This window comes from Eumetopias jubatus, unplaced genomic scaffold, assembly GCF_037043125.1.
Source record: "Eumetopias jubatus isolate StellerSeaLion01/CBP00866 unplaced genomic scaffold, mEumJub1_p1.0 scaffold_4, whole genome shotgun sequence".
Lineage (NCBI taxonomy): Eukaryota > Metazoa > Chordata > Mammalia > Carnivora > Otariidae > Eumetopias > Eumetopias jubatus.
The window spans coordinates 48488574-48508395 of record NW_028274810.1 but is presented as its reverse complement, the minus strand read 5'-3'; the positions used below and the strand labels follow the sequence as shown (position 1 = coordinate 48508395).

The 19822-nt window shown below is 37.2% G+C and overlaps 2 protein-coding genes across 3 annotated transcripts in view; both read right to left on the bottom strand.

The window, feature by feature from the left end:
- Positions 1-19822, bottom strand: part of NEGR1 (neuronal growth regulator 1) — an 851501-nt gene that overhangs the window by 65083 nt on the left and 766596 nt on the right. The window lies entirely within an intron of this gene.
- Positions 4439-5155, bottom strand: LOC114208476 (histone H3.3A-like). Its single transcript, XM_028102559.2, has one exon. The coding sequence runs from the start codon at positions 5049-5051 to the stop codon at positions 4641-4643; it is 411 nt and encodes a 136-aa protein (XP_027958360.1). The 5' UTR covers positions 5052-5155; the 3' UTR covers positions 4439-4640.

Below are 19822 nucleotides of genomic sequence, written 5' to 3'. Positions count from 1 at the left end.
GTGTGCACATGCACATGCGTATATCGTATAAAAATATTCTGACCATTCTAAAGAGGGTGAAGGCTAAATATTTTTTTCCCCTGATTAAAATCTTTCAAAAGTCTCAGTAGCAAGGGAAGAATCTTAAATTCCTTGGAATGGCTTTTAAAGCATTTTATGATCTGGCCTGTGGACCCCCTTTTCCAGACTCAAGAAATATAGTTTATGGTTACAAAGATTATTAGTGAATACACTCCACTCTTATATAAAACATTTTTAGTAGTTAATAGGTTGAGGCTTTGAAAAGAATTAATTAGTTAATTAATTTGTTTATTTTGCCTTCCCAGTGTCTATCTCATTCTGCTCTGCCCGCAGTAACTTGATATTTATTTGTAAACTACATTCTTCTTGTAGTCTCAATTTGAAAAGGATTGATGCCAGGGTGCCTGAATGGCTCAGTCAGTTGGGCTTCTGACTCTTGATTTTGGCTCAGGTCATGATGATCTCCAGGTTGTGGGATCAAGTCCTGAGTGAGGCTCCATCCTTAGCATGGAGTCTGCTTGTCCCTCTCCCTCTGCTCCTACCCTCACTTGCACTCTCTCTCTCTCTCAAAATAAATGAGTAAATAAAATATTTTTTTTTTAAAAAAAGGATTGATTCCCCACTTGATTTGACACGTCAGCATATCCTATTCCTCTAGATGTAGTAAATAGTTAATGAAGCACTCTGGGACATGAAATAAAAGCAAGTCCTAGAATATATGTGGGAGCAACCAGAAGAAATCCTTTTTTGTTTTTGGCCTCCTGCATGATACTGTGTGAGAATGGGAGGTCTGTAACTTATGAATCATTTTGCTATGACAGAGAGAGGATTAAAGTTGTTGATGGCTAGTGGAGGCGCCCGAAGATGAAGCTGATATTATGGATGCTGGATAGATAGACAAAGGGAGGAAATGTAATGTGTCAGTGACATTCTCTAGCAGCTAGATCAAATCTTACCTAAAGGCTACATCTTATCTCTTTTTTTCCCAGATTTGTTGGGATATAATTGACCTATAACATTGTATAAGTTTAAGGTGTACAACATGCTGATTTGATATACATATATGTTGCAAAATAATTACCACCAAAGATCAATTTACCAGAAGCCAATCTTTTCAGTTACATGAACCATCATTGTATTTTTATTAAGCTATTTTAAGTTTTTCTCTGATACCTTAAAACATTACAGTCCTACAATACAGTCCTACCTACCACTGCTTAAACCATTTAAAATGTATAATCTAAGTATAAAAGTTTCTTTATTAATAAAGTTTTTTATATGAACTAGGCAGAAATAATCGTCTTACTTTACTAATATGAAAATAATATGGAAGAACCTGACTGAGATTTATGAGTTTCCGAATCTTAACTCTATTTATCCTTGGGCTGATTAGCTGCACTGGTCAGTTGAATCTGCTCTAATGATTTTCATTGTGCTTCTTTAGTTGGCCTGGATTAGCTTCCTACTGTCTTATTCTTGCCTGCTCTTCCCTTCACCTGCTGCATCTCTCTTACTCACTTATGCACTCCAGCACTACCCTCACATGGGATGGAAAAAACAATCAGAAAACCAGCATCCCATTTTAGCTGGTTGGATGCAATCCAGATAAATTCACTATCCAGTAGAATCAATCAGTAGAAAAAGTCATTATAAAAGCATGTCTCACTTTGCTTGTTTTCTCTTCCAGACAGGCTAAATATTTAATAAGAATCTAGGTGTTATTTATTCATTTTTATTAGGTTCTTCTGACACCCAATCCTACATTGTGATGGGCAATTAAGGTAAATATACGCTTAAGGGAGAAAACTTTGCTTCTGGGAAACTATTTTCACACCAATCCCAGTCCAATTGAGTTATAGTTTAAATATCTCTTGCTTAAAATATTTATTTATAGGTAGTAGATATACTTTAAACTATTTGTATTCTCTCATTCATGAGAAAATTAGAGACTCTGATTGGTAGGCAATCTTTTTTCCCTGCCAATATGCAATTAATATTGTCATTGATTTTGTTATCTACAGTGGTTTTGGTGCTTATTAAAGTTTCTTGGTAGCTTTGTGATGGCTTGCATGTAAATAAATTACAACTACACAACTGTTTAGTATACTTTGAATATTTATACTTCTTTTACATGGTTTATCTAAATTTTCCTTGGTTATGAAATTTTTGAGGATGGCTCAGTTCACATTTTCAGGTTTTTTTGAAAGAGTGAAAAATCGAATAACTACAATGGCCTGAAAACAATGAATATGATAGACTGCATTTCAGTCAACCCATATAATTACAGTGGCCCTATTCCCCTAACTCCTATTAATAAAAGCAACAATAGTCAATACATACTGAGTGTCTACTAGGTGCCAGGCATTTTTCTAAGTTCTTTACAGGAAACAATTCATCAAACCAATCCCGTTATTTGCAATATTATTTCCCCCATTTTACAGATGAAGGAACTGAGAGGTAAACAGAAAGGTTATCTGCTTAAGGTTTTGGATAATAAGTAACTACTGAGTAAAATTGCAAATTCCTATCTCCCTTGCTTTTTTCTGTCCACTGCCCTTGAAGGAATGAACCTTTGTTTATTTACTGCTGTATCCCAGGCTTGGAAGAGTGGTGGAACAGTGGGCAGGCAATACAGATTTGCTGAATGAAGAGGTGAATGAATGAATGAATGAATGAAGGTGTAGCACCAGTATTAAAAAACAGGGAGGAGTTTGGCTTCAGAGTCCTCGCTTTTATCTCCAATACTATGCTGCCTCAGAACCAATGGGCAGCAAGTGGAGCTGTGCCCTATGGAAAAACAAGAAAAGATATTTAAAACAATAACTTAGGAATCCTGGCCACATCTGGAACTGTGATTAGCATTTTACATCCCTAATCTCTAATTCCCTCAAAGAACCCTAAAGGGTAGGAATACTTATTTCTTGTTTAGAATTAATGAAACAAGGGCTCAAAGAGGTCAAATGACTTACCTAAAAGTCTTATGATTAATAAACATTGGAGCCTGAGTCTGATTTGCTCTTTTCACATCAAATCTTACCCTCCTTCTATTAAGCAGTAATTCCTTTATTTTATATGATAACAGTAGCTAATGCTTATTAAAAGATATGCATCATTGTAACTGTTCTTACATACTTACAACATGTCATAAATTTCATTTTATAACTCTACGAGGTAGGCACTATTAAGACTTTGCCATGTGAGGAAATGGATGTGGTACCTGCTTGAGGTCATATAGTTCGTCAATAAGAAGAGAAAGACCAAACTCAGGCCTTCCCATATTATCCTGAGCTCCCTTCTTCCTGAAGTCCTGCCCAGCTTGGCACAGTGGGTGCTCAATCAGTGCTCACCTACTTGAAAGAATCAGAAAATAATATGTTATAATTGTAGCTTCTATACACAAATACTTTTGCAAACCCTAATCCTTTCTTTTTACTAGAATCATCCTTCTTCAAGCAATGACTTTTTGGGATTTACATCACTTGGATAACTGTAGCCCTTCTCTTGAGTTTGTCCACATATAATGAGTCTACATAGGTGAGTCATGTTGTTTCCTTTCATGTTTCCTTTTCCAAAGAGGCAAAAATGGTAAACATTAATTGGATCTCTTCAAAATTAAAATAAACAAAAACTTTTGGGGCTGATTGGCATTCCTTGGAGCACAGTTTTATATGAATAGTTTTTAGATATTTCTTTTTTTTAAAGATTTATTTAATTATTTATTTGACAGAGAGAGAGAGAGAGAGAGAAAGAGCGAGCACAAGCAGGGGGAATGGGAGAGGGAGAAGCAGGCTTCCCGCCAAGCAGGGAGTCCGAAGTGGGGCTCCATCCCAGGACCCTGAGATCATGACCTGAGCCAAAGGCAGACACTTAACGGATTGAGCCACCCAGGTCCCCAGTTTTTAGATATTTCTACCAATAAAGATTACAGTAATTATTATAATTATTCCCTGTATGTTCTTTCAAAATGTTCACTGTATGTGTTCTGTAAATCTTACTAGTAAGAGATGATAGAGAATCTTAGGCACTGAGTGTCATGATCCTCTCCTCCCATTTTTTTTTTTTGCCTTTTTAAAAAAGTATTTATTTAAGGCACCATTTTTTTTTATAGTTTAATGTATTTTAATGGCAAACTTACAGGAACAGCACAGAAGACAGACAACATTAAAAACATGTACTTGCATGTAGGACAACTCAGAAAAGTACAGCGAATGGATGGATCTACTGTATGATAAAAATGCTACAAACACCATTTAGTTGCCGTCAATAAGAAATTTACTTGTTTTAAAAAAATCCAAATGCTGGCATTGTCCAGAAAAATTTAACAGGTTTATTTATAATTGTTATAAAGTTGAACTGCTGAAACGTGTTCACTGAAACGTTTTGACTTGCATTAATGCTTTATGTCCCCGCATTTATATTAAAAATTCACACACAAATGACTATGGAAAACCTGCCAATACCTGATTTCTGTCCCCTATTTTTCCACTTGCAATCATATACTTAGGTACCTTTTGACCCCATGGAAAAAAAATATCTAACGTTCAGAACTACCAATAACAGGAAGAAGAGAAATTTTTTTTTTTTTTAAAGAATGAAATGTTTTCCATCATAGTGGATTCTTAAGCACGTTCTCCACGTATGCGGCGCGCTAGCTGGATGTCTTTTGGCATAATTGTGACATGTTTGGCATGGATAGCACACAGGTTGGTGTCTTCAAAGAGGCCCACCAGATAGGCCTCGCTTGCCTCCTGCAAAGCACCAATAGCCGCGCTCTGGAAGCGCAGATCTGTTTTGAAGTCCTGAGCAATTTCTCGCACCAGACGCTGGAAAGGAAGTTTGCGGATCAGAAGTTCGGTGGACTTCTGATAACGTCTAATTTCACGGAGTGCCACAGTACCAGGCCTGTAACGATGAGGTTTCTTCGCCCCTCCAGTAGAGGGCGCACTCTTGCGAGCGGCTTTTGTAGCCAGTTGCTTCCTCGGTGCTTTACCACCGGTCGATTTGCGGGCAGTCGGCTTTGTACGAGCCATGGTACAGAAACTCCCTTACTTACCCCCCTTCTCCTTGGGCTGGAGCTCGGCGAGCTAGAGGCGGCGCTGGCGTTGGCGAGCGACGGCGGCGCGGCGGCGGCTGTGAACACCAAGGCACCATTTTTTTTTATAAGTAGGAACTTTTATTTAATTGTTGCCTGATGAAGAAATGTTTTGTAGTCACTTTGGAGGTAAAAGTTACATTCCTGCCTCTGGTTTACCGTTTGCTAATTTTCCTTTTGTTCTTCTCCTTCCCTCCACCAGCCAGCCCAGGTTTGTTTTTCTCATTCTCTCTGCTCCTTTACTTTCTGGATACTAGCCTAATCCTGAAGACCAGAAGCCCAATTTCTGTAGCAAATTACAAACCATCGAGCTTTAGGACTAATGTTCCATCTCATTTCCAGAATTATCTAGGTCTTTTGATATTGATGAAACACTGAATCAGGAGCAACGGACTTGCTTAATTTTTCAAGTGCCATTAACTCTTCATACTGACAGCTCTATACACGAAATAGCCAAGAGTTGGAAACAGAATCCACACGACAAATAGCTGTTCATCTTCAATGTTGCTAAAGCAGAATAACATTAATATTAAATAACTAGTTTTGGAAACAGTAGCAAAAGGTGTTTTGGGCCGAGTCACTGAGAAACATTTTACATGTATATAATTTTTTTCAACATGGGATGAAAAACATGCCACAGATCATCTTTCTAAACAAAACAGAATAACCTGTTCGGTGGTGTGAAACAGTGAAAAAATACATTTACCTAATTTATCAAATCTCTTCTGATGAAAAACTCCTTGTACGTGTTAAGAAAGCAATCACTATTTTAAACAAACTCCAGGATCAAATAACATGAGTAGGAAATTTTTATATTCTGCCTTTCCATTTTTAATTCTCATTTCTTTAGTTTTTCATAGGACCTTGTGCCATTACAGGACTTTTGAGCTTGTTTATTATGAAATAAATATGTTTTAATATCTATCATACTTAAGCCACACATAAAAAGTCTCCAAACTGGACATGACAAATAGAAGTTGTGTTTATCAGGATTATCTCAATACCTACTTCACATCTGCACTTCCTTGAGTCCTGTGGACATAACTGTTATTAATTCATTGAGTCATGTAGGCATTAATTCAACAAATAATTAACAGCTAACTTTGCACCATCTGCCCTAGTTGCTGGGGATAAAGTTGCAAATAAAGCACTGCCTTGATGAAATTTACATTCTAATTGAGGAGGAAAAAGATAATTAGAAAATACAAAAGTTATTTAATATAAATGAGACAAATAAATGAATCAGCAAAGGTTAATTGGGAATGTCCGGGTGGAGTGCAATTAGCAAAAATGTGCTCAGGGTAGGGCACAGCAAGAGTGGACATCTGAGCAAAGACTTGAAGTCAATGAGAGGCCATGTGGGTATCTGGAAGAAGTATATTCTAGGTAGAAGAACAGCCAGTGTAAAGGCCTCGAGACTGGGTCCATCTGTCAAGACATGTTCTAGAATGAGCACAGAGGTCAGTCTGATTGAAGCAGATTGGCCAAAAGAAAGAAAATTAAGAAATGAAGTCAGAGTAAAGGAAGGGTGCCAGATCATGCAGGGCTATATGGACTATTACAAGATCTTGGGCTTTCACTCCAAGTGAAAGGGGAACCTATGAAGTGTTTTGAGGGGAAATGATGAGATGACTTACATTTTAAAAGTTGGGAATAGGGGCACCTGGCTGGCTCGGTTGGTTAAGCATCCAACCCTTGGTTCAGATCATGATCTCAGGGTCGTGGGTTCGAGCCCCATGTAGGGCTCCGGCTCAGGGTGAAGTCTGCTTGTCCCTCTTCCTCTGCTCCCCCCCCCCCACTCTCTCTAAATAAATAAATAAAATCTTTAAAAAATAAAAAAAAATAGATAAAAGTTAGGAATAGATGGCAGTAGGGCAAGAATATAGCATGGGGAGCATTTAGGAAGTTTTGCAATAATCCATAGTAGAGATGATGATATCAGCATTATATCTTAACCTCCAAGATGACTGGTTTCCAATGTTGTGTGTGTGTGTGTGTGTGTGTGTGTGTGTGTGTGTGTGTGTGTGTATTAATGTATAAAATCTTTAAGCTTGGCATGTCCCATAGGTTTTATCCTCAGCACCAACACTCATCCATTGGTAGTGGCTGCCAGGTGTGCTATGATGAAAAAGTTTAGGGCCATGTTCACAGAGGGAGAGTCCCAAAATTTTAAGAGGTGGCCTGGCAGCAAGATGTCAGGTATGTTCCAACTCAGTTCAACGGCAACTGTCAATAGTGGATTTTAAACAGGTAAGACTTTCTTTTGGCTTAAAACACATAAAAAAATGAAAGTGCATAGCATTTAAGAGTAATTTCTACAGTAGCAGTATCTAGAAAGGTTTTTAAAATGGCACTTTCACTAAGAATTTCCTTCACCTAGATTTTTATTCCTTAGAACTAAAGAGCAAAAATGTTTAGGTCATTTCCTATACTCTCTGGAAAATAACTGGTTTGTTCCTGAGAAATATAAATGTGAAAACCATATGGACTTTTTGGTAAACTGATCAACTAGTACCATATTCTCCTTAATATGACTGTGGACTTTGAGGTTTGACTGAGAACTAGCTTTGTTGATATCAGCCTTCTATTCTATTTCAGCTTTTGAAATAGGCCTTATTTATGTACACTAATTTTTGTGATTATTTAAGCATTCTTAAAGTGACTCCATTCGGGCACATGGATAAAATACCAGCTAAATATTACCCTCTAGTATTACTGGGATACTATTCTCCTTCATCACATAATGTTATATTTTTCATTCCCAGGGTCAGCTAATTTTATTTATTGCTACTGCCTGTAGCCCTTAAATATATAAGAATCTCCATATACATCTGTATAAAATAAAGCTTTGAAATTATTTCTTCAAAACAGCAATCATTTGCATTTAGCAGGCAGTGCAAATTTATCTTTCTGTATAATGCTGCTACATCTTAAAAAGGCAATATCATAAATGAGATTATCCCTTCAGAAAGCAATCCCAGAATAAAATAAATCAAGATATGGAAACCTTACAAATGGCCTTTAATATATTGGATATTACCAGAAAGTATGTGCAACTTAAATGTTCTAAGACAACAATTTATTGTTGAATTCCCAATGTAGGTTTTCCTTTTAAAAATATATTACCAGCCTCTATCCAATAGTATTAATAATCTCCTATCCTTTTGTAGCTGAGAAAATCGGCATAAGATTTTACAAATCAAATCTTCCAGTCCTATTCCTTCTTTATAGGGATGGGGAAACTGAGGCCCAGAGCGTGAATTACCGTTAGGGTGAACAAAAATAAGAAACTACTTCATCTAACTCACTAAGAATTTTTCTCATGACACTACACTGATTTTACCTAAGTTTTCCTTATATGAAACTCTAGCTCCAACTTCCATATAATCAAATAGAACACAACAAACCTTTAATATGTGGAGATAATAGTCAGCTTTAATATTTTCTTGGCTAATGAAAATATTCTACAGTTTTTTCTAATAGCAAATAAAAAAATACTAATTAAATAACTGTCCCCAATATCAAGGTTATTCCAGTGAGATGAGGGACAGGATTCTGACCTTGATAATTTTAGTCTTTGCTTTGTTAGGAGATAAATGTGGGAGTCTATGGAGGAAGGAGAAAAGGTAAAGTAGAAGGAATGGCAAAATCATGCCACTTCTTATTCTCCTGGCCATATCAGTTATCATATACTTTTTATGGTCAAAGAAAAGAAGGCAAAATTCAACCTATTTCTTTAGGCTTGAGAAGACTAAGAAAGGGTAGGGAGGTTCCTTCCTTCCTTCCTTCCTTCCTTCCTTCCTTCCTTCCTTCCTTCCTTCCTTCCTTCTTTCCTCCTTCCCTCCCTCCCTCCTTCCTTCCCTCCCTCTCTCTCTTCCTCCTTTTCTTTCTTTCTTTCTTTCTTTCTTTCTTTCTTTCTTTCTTTCTTTCTTTCTTTCTTTCTTTTCTTTCTTTCTTTCTTTCTTTCTTTTGATTTATTTTGTAGAGAGAGAGACAGAGAGAGAGAGAGGGGGGTGAGGCGGAAAGGCAGAGGGAGAGAGAAACTCAAGCAGACTCTGCACTGAGCATGGAGCCCATTGCCAGGTTCGATCCCAGGACCATGAGATGATGACCTGAGCCAAAACCAAGAGTCAGTCACTTAACTGACTCTGCCACCCAGGTGCCCCGGGAGGTACCTTTCTAATAACCCAGCTGACACTTCAACTATCTTTAGCATGTTCCCAAACAAAAAGCGACATTTGGACTCAAACAGAGCCTATGAGGCACAAAGCAGGTCTTGTACTTTTAGCGTCTGGAACCATTCTATTGCTAAGTTAAGCTTCTACTGTTGGAAAGTTGGTTTTTAATGGAATATTTTTTATGATGATGTATGAGTCCCACATAGACATTTCAGAGTCCCCCCTTTTTCTTCCCCCAAATAAAAACCAAGTAAGAAATAAAGATAAAAACATATAAGCTAATTTATGTAATGTAGTTAGCATGGTTCCTGGTGATACTAACAAGTCAGTAAATGCCATTAATAATAATATTGAGAACACTTTAAATTACAATTAACAATGTCATTTTTCCTACTTTTATTATGTAAAATCATATAGTTTCTAACACGTTTGTTATTTTTTCCCCACAGTGCTCTGTACAACAGTCTTGAGATATTGGTCAGGTGAAGAACTGTTTACTTAATTGCCCAAAACAGCAAGGTGATATAGCAGTTGGAAAGGTCTTGCCTTTTTGTACTCTACATAGGGATAGGAAAACTAAGAGGAAGAGACAGAATATATAGAAGTTTTTTCACCTCTCAGGTTGTTTGAAAATGAAAAAAAAAAAAAAAGTCTGTCTTAAAAACATCCAGTCTTTCCTTTATAAGACCACACCACAATTTTGGGAAGTAATTCCTAGTTATCATTGTGAGAGCCCAGCAGAGCAGAATCAGGAATGTTCTTGATGAAATAGTCCTACATACTAATGCTTTGTCTAATGCTGTGATAACATCTGAAGATTCACAGTCCTATCTACTGAGAGACTACTTTCTTCCCTCTTTTCCTCACTGCTGTCTCCCAGGCAGATGATTTTAGTCTAATACCTGTAACTACTCAAGAGCTCTCTCCTGATGTGTCCTTTGTTCTCTGAACCCTTTTAAGTTGTAGCTTCTCTGATTATTTTTGTCCCAGAGTTTCATGCCTTTTACACATTGTTATTCTAAATTCCATGAGTCACTTATTGGCTCATCATACAGGTCTTCCAAACCCCTTTGAGTTTGCACATTCTGTTCTACACTATTTGCCCCCATTTTTGTAACATTAGCCAAATTGACTAATATGAAAGCTGTCCCAGATGGTTCAAAATGAAAATAATGAGCTAGCTGAGGAGTAAATAATACTGATTTATGAATGACAAAGTTTTGCTCACAAACTTTACTTACGGTGTAAGTAGTTTGCTATGATGACTACATACCCTCCTATACAGCAAAACAAGACAAAACCAAACAAAAAAGCCCAAAATTTAAAAAAAAATGTTAGAAATGAGTAAAAGTTTCCTTTTGTAAGCAAATATGCTTTTCCTTGAAATGTAAGAAGTCATATTTGCTCATTAACTTTCTTTAGAATGTAATAAATGTGCAGCAACCAAGTTTCTATTTGAAAGACACATTTTCTAAAACATGTTAATGATGTGTTAAGTAGAACAAATTAGCTTACTTGGCATTTTTTTCCAACATCCTTCTGATGTGTTTTCTTATACTGAAGAGGCTGGAAAGCTAAAAATGACATTCTCTGACTCCTTTGGAGTTAGGTTTCCAGACGTGATTTATATTCTGAAAATCAGATGAAAATGCTCAAGACTTAAAATTCAGAACTTCAACAGTGTTTTTTTTTTGAAAGATTTTATTTATTTATTTGACAGAGAGAGAGATAGCGAGAGCAGGAACACAAGCAGGGGGAGTGGGAGAGGGAGAAGCAGGCTTCCCGCTGAGCAAGGAGCCCGATGTGGGACTCGATCCCAGGACCCTGGAATCATGACCTGAGCCTAAGGCAGACGCTTAACAACTGAGCCACCCAGGCGCCCCAGAACTTCAACAGTTTAACAGGGAGGCAGTTGGTATGTGGGTCCCTTTTGCTCATGTGAAACTTAGAGAAATGGAGTCCCTCTGGAGTTCACAGTGCCAGCTACTCCTTGCTGATCTCATGATTCTAATTAAGGCAGGAATTTTCTAGAGAGGCAATAGTTTTGTAATGGACTTCCTGAATTCTTCCGCTTCCTGATTTGGGTAACACAGTAGTTTCCTTGGTGGGAAAGGTATGCAGTGTTGTTCTGGGAGCCCATCCTGAAGACCAGCCTGCAGCCCTCTCAGACAATTTTGTCAGCCTAGTCCCTCTAAAGAGTCACCTTCTGCTTATGAGTCTAGGGTGGTTTTTGCAACAGAACTCTCGCCGATTGAAGTCTGAGGTCCTGAAATTAAGGTCTGAGGTACTGAATATTTTTTAATCTTCTCCAAAGTTACCATTCCATTCCATAATTTTCTGCCTACATTGTTATTCAGCAACTCACAGAAGCAGATTCTTCATTCAACTTTTGGCTCCATTAACCAAATATCTTTTGCTACCAGGTACCATGACCTACTTGTATCCTTTCTTCTGTTATGAACAGATTTCCCGACTTATATACAAACCGTTCAGAAAAATCCATCTCAGATTCCTATCTTTGAATGTGTGTTGTCTGCAATTGGAAAGGCTGTATTATTCAAGATTCAATAACACAGAAGATCTTTTTTTCCCCACAAAGATGATGTGGCATAATAAAAATTTGGAAACAAGTGGTTTAGACTTAAAAATGGCTCCGTCATTTTACTTATTATTGGTGTGACTTTGGAATAATTATTTAACTTTTTTGTATCTGTTCCTTGAGATTCAAATACCTCATACAGTTCCTGTGAAGATTGAGAACTACTGGCACATAAACATGGCCCATGTTTTTCCTGTTGGAGAAATTACTTCGTCCCCAGTGTATGTAACTTTGTATATGGAAGCATTAAAGATAAACAAGCTCTATAATATAAACCAAAGGAGTTAAGTGTTTCCTTTGTCTGTCTTAGGCTATGTAGGGAATAGGAAGCTCTTTCCTGAGATTTAGAATTTCCCAGGTAGATTGGAGGATACTCATTAAAGAGACCAAGGTAGTGCTTGCTTTGGTAGCACATATACTAAAGAGACCAAGGTAATAGCAGTGAAGTCCTGCCCAGATAGTTTTCATGTTTCCAGTTTTCCACTTCTTGGCTCTCGAGCATCCCACTGTTCCTGATCCATTCTCAGGCCAGGTTCTCCACTCTCTTGTTAATATTGTTAGCTCCTTTCCACTAAGTTAATTTTTATCTAAGTTCTTCAGAGTTGGTTTCTGCTGTTTCCTATAAAGAACACTGATTGATAGAGTATTACTTTTCTACTCTATAAAAGATGAAACTAAGCCACAGAAAGGTTGTGTTACTAATCCAAGGTCACATAGCTAGTAAGTAGTAAAGCCATGATTTAAAGCAGGTCTTTCACATTGCAAAACACCCAGTAAAAGCGTTTTTCTGCTTGAACAGAGCTGTCTCCTAAGCCCAAATTTGTCTAACTGGTCTTATTTCCCTGGAGTATACCCAGGAAGTTTCCATTCAAGCCAATGTGAGTTACTTTAAAATAGGAAGGGGAGAAAACAAAAGCCCATACAGTTGTAAAGGAGGAGGATTTGCTACATTGCTTTCAATTCATTACATCTTGGCACCAAAACAGGATAAAACTGAAATTACTGCACTTCTGGAGAGAAAAAAATAGTCCATCACCCCAAATAAAGCAATAACATTATGTTAATCCATGAATTAAATTGAATCACATTATCACTATGTACTAATCTATATAACCCACTTAAAATTTAAATGTATGACTCAGAGTTTGAATAGATGTATGCTATGTATTGTTCTTTACATTATAAAATAATCTTGGGACTGCCAGTGTGATGTCTATTGCAAACTCTCACACATTTCTTATTCTTGAATAAAGAAGTATGATTTTCTAAAATATTCTTTTGTAGGACTGTGTTCTTTTTGTTTTTACCAAGATTATATGAAATCCAAGCTATAACTATCATATATTTTTTTCAAATTTGAAATACAAATTTAGAACTAATACATATTTGTTACCAACCTAACTGAATATGAAATTGCATTATTCTTAACTCAAAAGTGCTATGACCACAGGATACAATGTACATGGCCCATGATATTCTTCAAAAAACATCATGGAGAACACACAACGTGACCTCAATGGGCATTGTTTCTCCAGCTTTTCACTGATCTGCTTTTCTTCTAACACAACATTTATACATATATAATGTTACGGATATAACAGGTATATTTTTGCTACAACCAGTCCAGGTAATGTTGCTCCTCTTACCTGTGACTGGGTTAAGAAGGAGGGACATGTGACTCAGTCTTGGTAAGGATTGAGTCACATCTTAACGTGTGAAGGGAATACTGCTAAAGGATTCTGGGGAATGTTTCCTCACTGATGAAAAGAGACACGGCAGGAAAAAAGGCTCCTTTGCTTCCTTTGGACATTGATGTGTCTGCATGGAGAGGCTGGAAAAGCAGCAGTCAACTTGTGATTTTAAGAGCTATTAGCAGAACACAGAGCTGATAAATGGGGGAGAAAAATGGACGCCCTGAGTCACTGAATTAACTAACTCTGGAGCTGCTTTCTTGTTAGGTGAAAGAATAACGTTTCTTTATTGTTTAGGCAACTTTGATTCGGGGTTTTCTGCGCTTTGAGGCCCAAGGCTATGTACTGATGTACATAGCAAGTATTTCAGAGATCTTAGCACAATCACTGGCCCATAGAGAGTGTTCAAGTAGTATTTATTACATAAATAATGAATGCAAGGAGGTTAACATTACCTTACGGACCTGAGGAAACTTCAAGGAATAGAAATTTATTTGGGCTAAGGATGATAATAATGGAGGGTGACTACAAGGAAATAATGGTTATAATGTAAGTGGCGTGATGGGGGGGGGAGGGCACATTTTAGAACACTAGTGACCACTTCAGAGTTTGACCCTCTTTTCCTGAAGTGAAAACATGAACTCACAACAGAGTGTTTTTTCTCACCCTTCATCCTAGTGTGACTGTCATTCAGCTGTGTTATGGCAAAGCCTGGCCCCTCCACATTTCTAGCCTATAGGCACCACACAGGCAAACATTCTCTTCTTCCCATACGGAATATAGCATATTTTCAAAATGGAAAAATAGGAGAGCCACCAAATGTGTAAAATATAAAACAAAGCAGAAGAATGTACTTATTGGCTTTTCCTTCTATCAGCATTCTAGGAGAGAGAGACTTGTCCTTTGAAGACTCATTTAATTGGGCAAGAGGAAAATACAAACTAAAATGCAAGGAAGGTTTCAAATGAAGGATACAGGTAGAGACAACACCGAAGAGCATATCACTCACAAGGAGAGAGCTTGTCTACCTTCGTAAGTGTCCCTTAGGTACAGGATAAATCTTCCTTCTAATGAGAAGTTCTAAACCATTTACAATGGTGTCCGTACGTCTTGAAAATGATCAATTAAACCTCTATTAAAAAAAACATAAAGGCCTTTTCTCCACTCTCATTCTCAAGATCTCACAACCAAGCATTTGAGCTTAAAGCTCTCACCTTCAAGTATCGGTAACAATGCACGACTCTGATCTTTCTCCAGCTCCATGGCTCCTAGTACAGCAAATTTCCCCTCCCTTCTCCAAGCAGTCAGTACCCCCTATTTTTCTCTATATTCACTTAGAGTTTTTATATTTATTGATTTCTCTCAGATTCTTTAAGATTTTATTTATTTGAGAGACAGAGAGTGTGAGTGTACATGAGCTGGGGGAAGGGGCAGAGGGAGAGGGAGAAGCAGACTCCCTTGCTGAGCATGACCCCAGGACCCTGAGATCATGACCTGAGCCCAAGACAGATGCTTAACTGACTGAGTCACACAGGTGCCTGATTTCTCTCAGATTCTTGTCTCTAAGTAATTTAATATAAAAATATTTACTGGAAGCTTGCAAGACACAAAACTGGTTTGGTAATATAAAAGCATGCATAAAACTTTGACCCCACTCTCAAGGATCTCAGAATCAAGTTTAGGAGACAGATACTTAAGTTGTTCTAATATAAGACACACTGTGATAAATGCCATAACAAAAATCTTTAAGCAATGAAAACAGAAGTAACTGGCTCCCTACTGGAGTCTAAATGTAAACTGTCTCCTGCCTACTGCTTATTGAGCCTCTCCCTTCAATTCAAACTCACCATGTTTAAGAAAGAATTCACCATCTTTGCTCCAAAAATTGTTTTCCATTGTGATGACTATTTCTACTAGCAGTTTCACAGTTAGCCTGGTCACTCATGCTTGAAAGATGGGTATTCTTTGCATTTTCCTCAGATTCATGCTCCCCATCTAGCCATTCACCAAGTTCTGTTCATTTTTCTTTTGAAATGTTTCTTTTCTCCTTCTGTTCTATGGTCATTACAACCTCCGTAGTCCAAAATTGGATCACTTGATACCTATATTCTGGCAATTTCCTAGCAGATGTCTTTGGATCCAGGCCTTCCCCCACCTAAATCATCCTGTGTACTTGAAAAAAAAACACAGAATTCTAAAATAGGGAGAGGAATTGCCCTCCAGTGCAAAAATCTGTACAAATTAATTTGGAACTGTAGGTGAATAGCCATCTATCACCTGCATACTTACTGACAGAAACCCAATTCCCCCCAAAATTTCTTATTGAATTTATAAATTATTTTGATTGATAGAAAAAAATGTTCTTTTTATTGCTAAGTCTATACATTTTTTGGTATGTTTCTCCCTTGAATTCTAGTTTTGCATATCTGAAATATGAATTCCATCAACCTTTAAAGAAAGTTATTTTGTCTCTTTAAGCCCTATCTTTAAAAAACTGGGTAAATACACACTGTGTTTTTATAATTGGGTCTGATATAAATTTTAGGCCTCACCATTTTGATTGCCCTCCTGTTGGTACTTCATAATTGTCAGCACTATTTAAAACGTAGTGTCCAGGACTAAAAGGAATACTTTGGAATTTCTCTACATTGAATTTTCATTATTCTACTCATCCCACAAATTCAAGAATTTTAAATACTCCCAATTTTTATTGCTCCAAAACACAACTCCTGAGCCATACTTGGCAGTTCTAGCCCAACTTATTTATCTTCAGTTTCTTAAAGCATCTGCTTTAGCTGGGCTGGGATATTCACATTAGCATTCCCTTTCATTCATTCATTCACTGACACTTCCAAGTCTTCCCTTATATTTATCCATTTGTTTGAAACTGCTTAACTCCATTCTACCTATCTTAATCTTCTCTTGCCTCTAAAACTCAGCTCCAGACTATGTAGTAAGAAATATGGCCTCCAGACGATAGAGTAAGAAGTCTCAACTTTGCCCTTGGCACCTGGGAGGAGATCTTGAAGCTCCTGGAATAAATATTCGGTCTGACAGGAGTGTCTGTTTGCTGAGAGCTTTGGCCATCACCAGGTGTCTAATAATGTGATGTATGACAGGGGCTTTGAGGCCACACCGTATCAGTTCTGACCTCTGGAGGAACAGATGACTAAAGGTAGCCTGATCTTGTGAGGGGCTAGGGCTGAAAAGGAAGCCACATAAGCAGTATGTGATTAAGCCCTAAAAAAAACTCTGGACACCAAAGGCTCAAATGAGCTTCCGTGGTTGGCAATACTCTGCGTGTATTATCCCACGTTGCGGCCAGGAGGAGGTCATACTATCCATGACTCTACATGGAGGGGACAGCCAGAAGCTGTGCATTTGAACTTCTGCCCGACTCTGCCCTGTGTGTCTCTTCCTTTGGCTGCTTTTCTGTACTCTTTCTCTGTAATAAGCCACGAGTATAATAGTTTTCAGTGTGTTCTTGAGTCCTGTGAATTATCAAACCCAAGGATGATTGTGGGGGTATCTGAATTCATAGCCAGCTGGTTTGAAGTGAAAGTGGTCCTGGGGACTCATGAATTTATCTTATATCTGAAATGAGGGCAGTCTTGCAGGGACTGTTCCCTTGAACTATACAGTTGGTGAAACTCATTGCACAGAACCACTTTCTTTCTTGACGCATCCTCTAAGTACTATCTACCTCCCTGATGTCCTCTTCTCCTAAATATTTACAGTATTTATATTGAGGATTACAGAATCTGTCACTAACATACATCACTGGAGGTAGGTTATTAAGCAGACATTATGATAATTACCAGCAGAGGTTTGAATTTTTGTAGCCAAGAAAATTTAGTGATCTGGTAACATCTGTCAGGAAGAAGGAAAAGAAGGAGAGAAAAGACTATGTATGTAATGTTGTGAAAAGGTGGAAGAAAGAGAAGAGAGTGATACTGGAAAGAAGATATTAAGCAGTTTCCTAAGGAACCGTTGCATTAAACAAATAGTTCAACAGTTTTGTCAACATACATTGTGCACTTGTTAGGCTTTGAAAATGTGACTTTCCAGGAGGAATCCTTGATGAAGGTACCTGATAATTGTTACAACATTGTGTGGGTTTGTTTTGTCGTGTTTTGACAGAAAATTATCCCAGAAGCTTCAGGCTTTGGGAGTCAATTTCTACCTTTCCCACATCTTACAATTTCAGCTGAGTACGAACTGTCGAATGCTCACTGCCTATGACTGGAAGTTTATCTCTTAATGATAACTTTTTCCTATTTCTTCACCATATAAAAGATTTTCAGGGTCAGTTCAGGGGCTCCTGCCCAGTTTAACAGAAAGGGATAATTCCAAGTAATGTGAGATACTGCAAAATAGAAAGAACGGCCATAAGCAGCACATAAATAGAGCAATATGGAAAAAGTGTAAGAAATCAAAAGGAATAGAGGAATTAAAGGCCAGAAATGGGCTCATGCTGGCATCTGCAACTGGTTTGGCAGAAGATATCCAGGGAAACTTAGAAAAGTCCTGAAGTCAGAAATGGTGATGAACTGATTCGTGGTTTGAGTACAGCAGTAGGTGGTGGAAGAGGGGACAGGAAGAATGAAGTAGACATTGGTCAGAAGTTTGATATCCTTTCTTTATATAATCCATGTTGCTTTCCTGGTTTTATTTTTTACTTCTTTGAGAACTTGTGTAAGGGGACCAGAATTCACATTTCTTTGGGCTGGGATTATGACAGACTACGTTTTCTTTTTATCCCAAGATAATGCTTTTCAGAAAGAAAAACCTCTCAAACAGCCATCCTGGAGGGTCCTGAAGGACCTTAAAATTGGGACAATTCTATACAACCAGAATGTTTGATTATCTGCTTGTTCTGTTCAAATAACACTACAGATCCTGGCTGAGCTAGGGAGATGTGCAGTAGATCAATAACAAGGCAAGAATTCATTATTTACCTGCTAGAGTGCTCTGATAACCTATCAACGGGATACATGTGTAAATCCCTACTTTATAAGCAGTCCCCACATTCCACTGGACCTTTCATAGACAGCTAAACCACCTGGAACTTTGCTAACATCCACCCTCAATGCTGGAAATTTTATCAATCAAAATAATGCACTAGATTTTGATGTGCTTAATCTGGTTTCTGTTTGAAATATTAGCATTTGTGAATTAGATAAGTAAAGAGTCATGTATCCAGTTCCCATAATTGCCATGATTCCAGTATACTAGAAAGAATTGGGAGAAGAGCTTATTAATATTGAAATTTCCAATGAGAAATGCATGTTTAATTGAAGTGCTATTAGCTAGTACTTTACATACTGGGCTGATAAGTGCTGATCAATCGACAAATGATGTTGTTATTAAGTAAAGAGAAACTACTATTCCTGATGGAAAGAGATGCATTTATTAGCAAACAACATATATATTTATGATTTTCTGTGTTCAAATAATTTTCTGAAATAATACTAAGTGTGAATTTGTATTATAAATATATTTGGAACTAACAGGAGTTACCCTGTGAATTGTTTGAAATCTGTATTTCTCTTTTAAACGAAACATTTACTCTTATTCTGTAGTTTTAAAAAATTCCAAATATGCTTCTCTCAAGACAATTTGAAAACCTTTTTGAGACTGAGTGTTTTCAATCTCTTTTATGAGAGCAGATGAATAAATTACTTTCAAGGTAGCTGATTCCCCAGGGTAGAATTGGTTTGTTACTTCTCTACATTGTAGTGGCTTGAGATCTCATTTTTTTTTTCAATATACGTTCTCTACTTATTTAGAGAGCCATATAGAGAGGACAAAGAAAATATATGTAATTGCAAAATATACAGATGTAAATACATGCAGCATAGGGAAAGATGAATATATAAATATATATATAATCAAACATATATGTCATATGTTTCTTATTTATATATCAAACAAAATATGTCAGGTAAAGTAAAACCTAACACTAATGTTTCTTAAAATTAGAACCTTTTTTTCATTTGTTAATATCTATTTTATTCAGGATAGGATATTAAGTTCCATAACTTCTGTGTTTTAGTCAGGATATGATGCTAAATGAGATGAGAAGTCATGTCGTCTCATACCTTTTGCCATTATAGAAACAAATGTATGCTGATTAAAATTTATGAGCTAATAGCCCCCATGGTCCCTAGCACAGTACTAAAAACTCAACATGAGTTCATTAATAATTATTGAAATGGATATTGTTTGTGTAAGTCTAGGC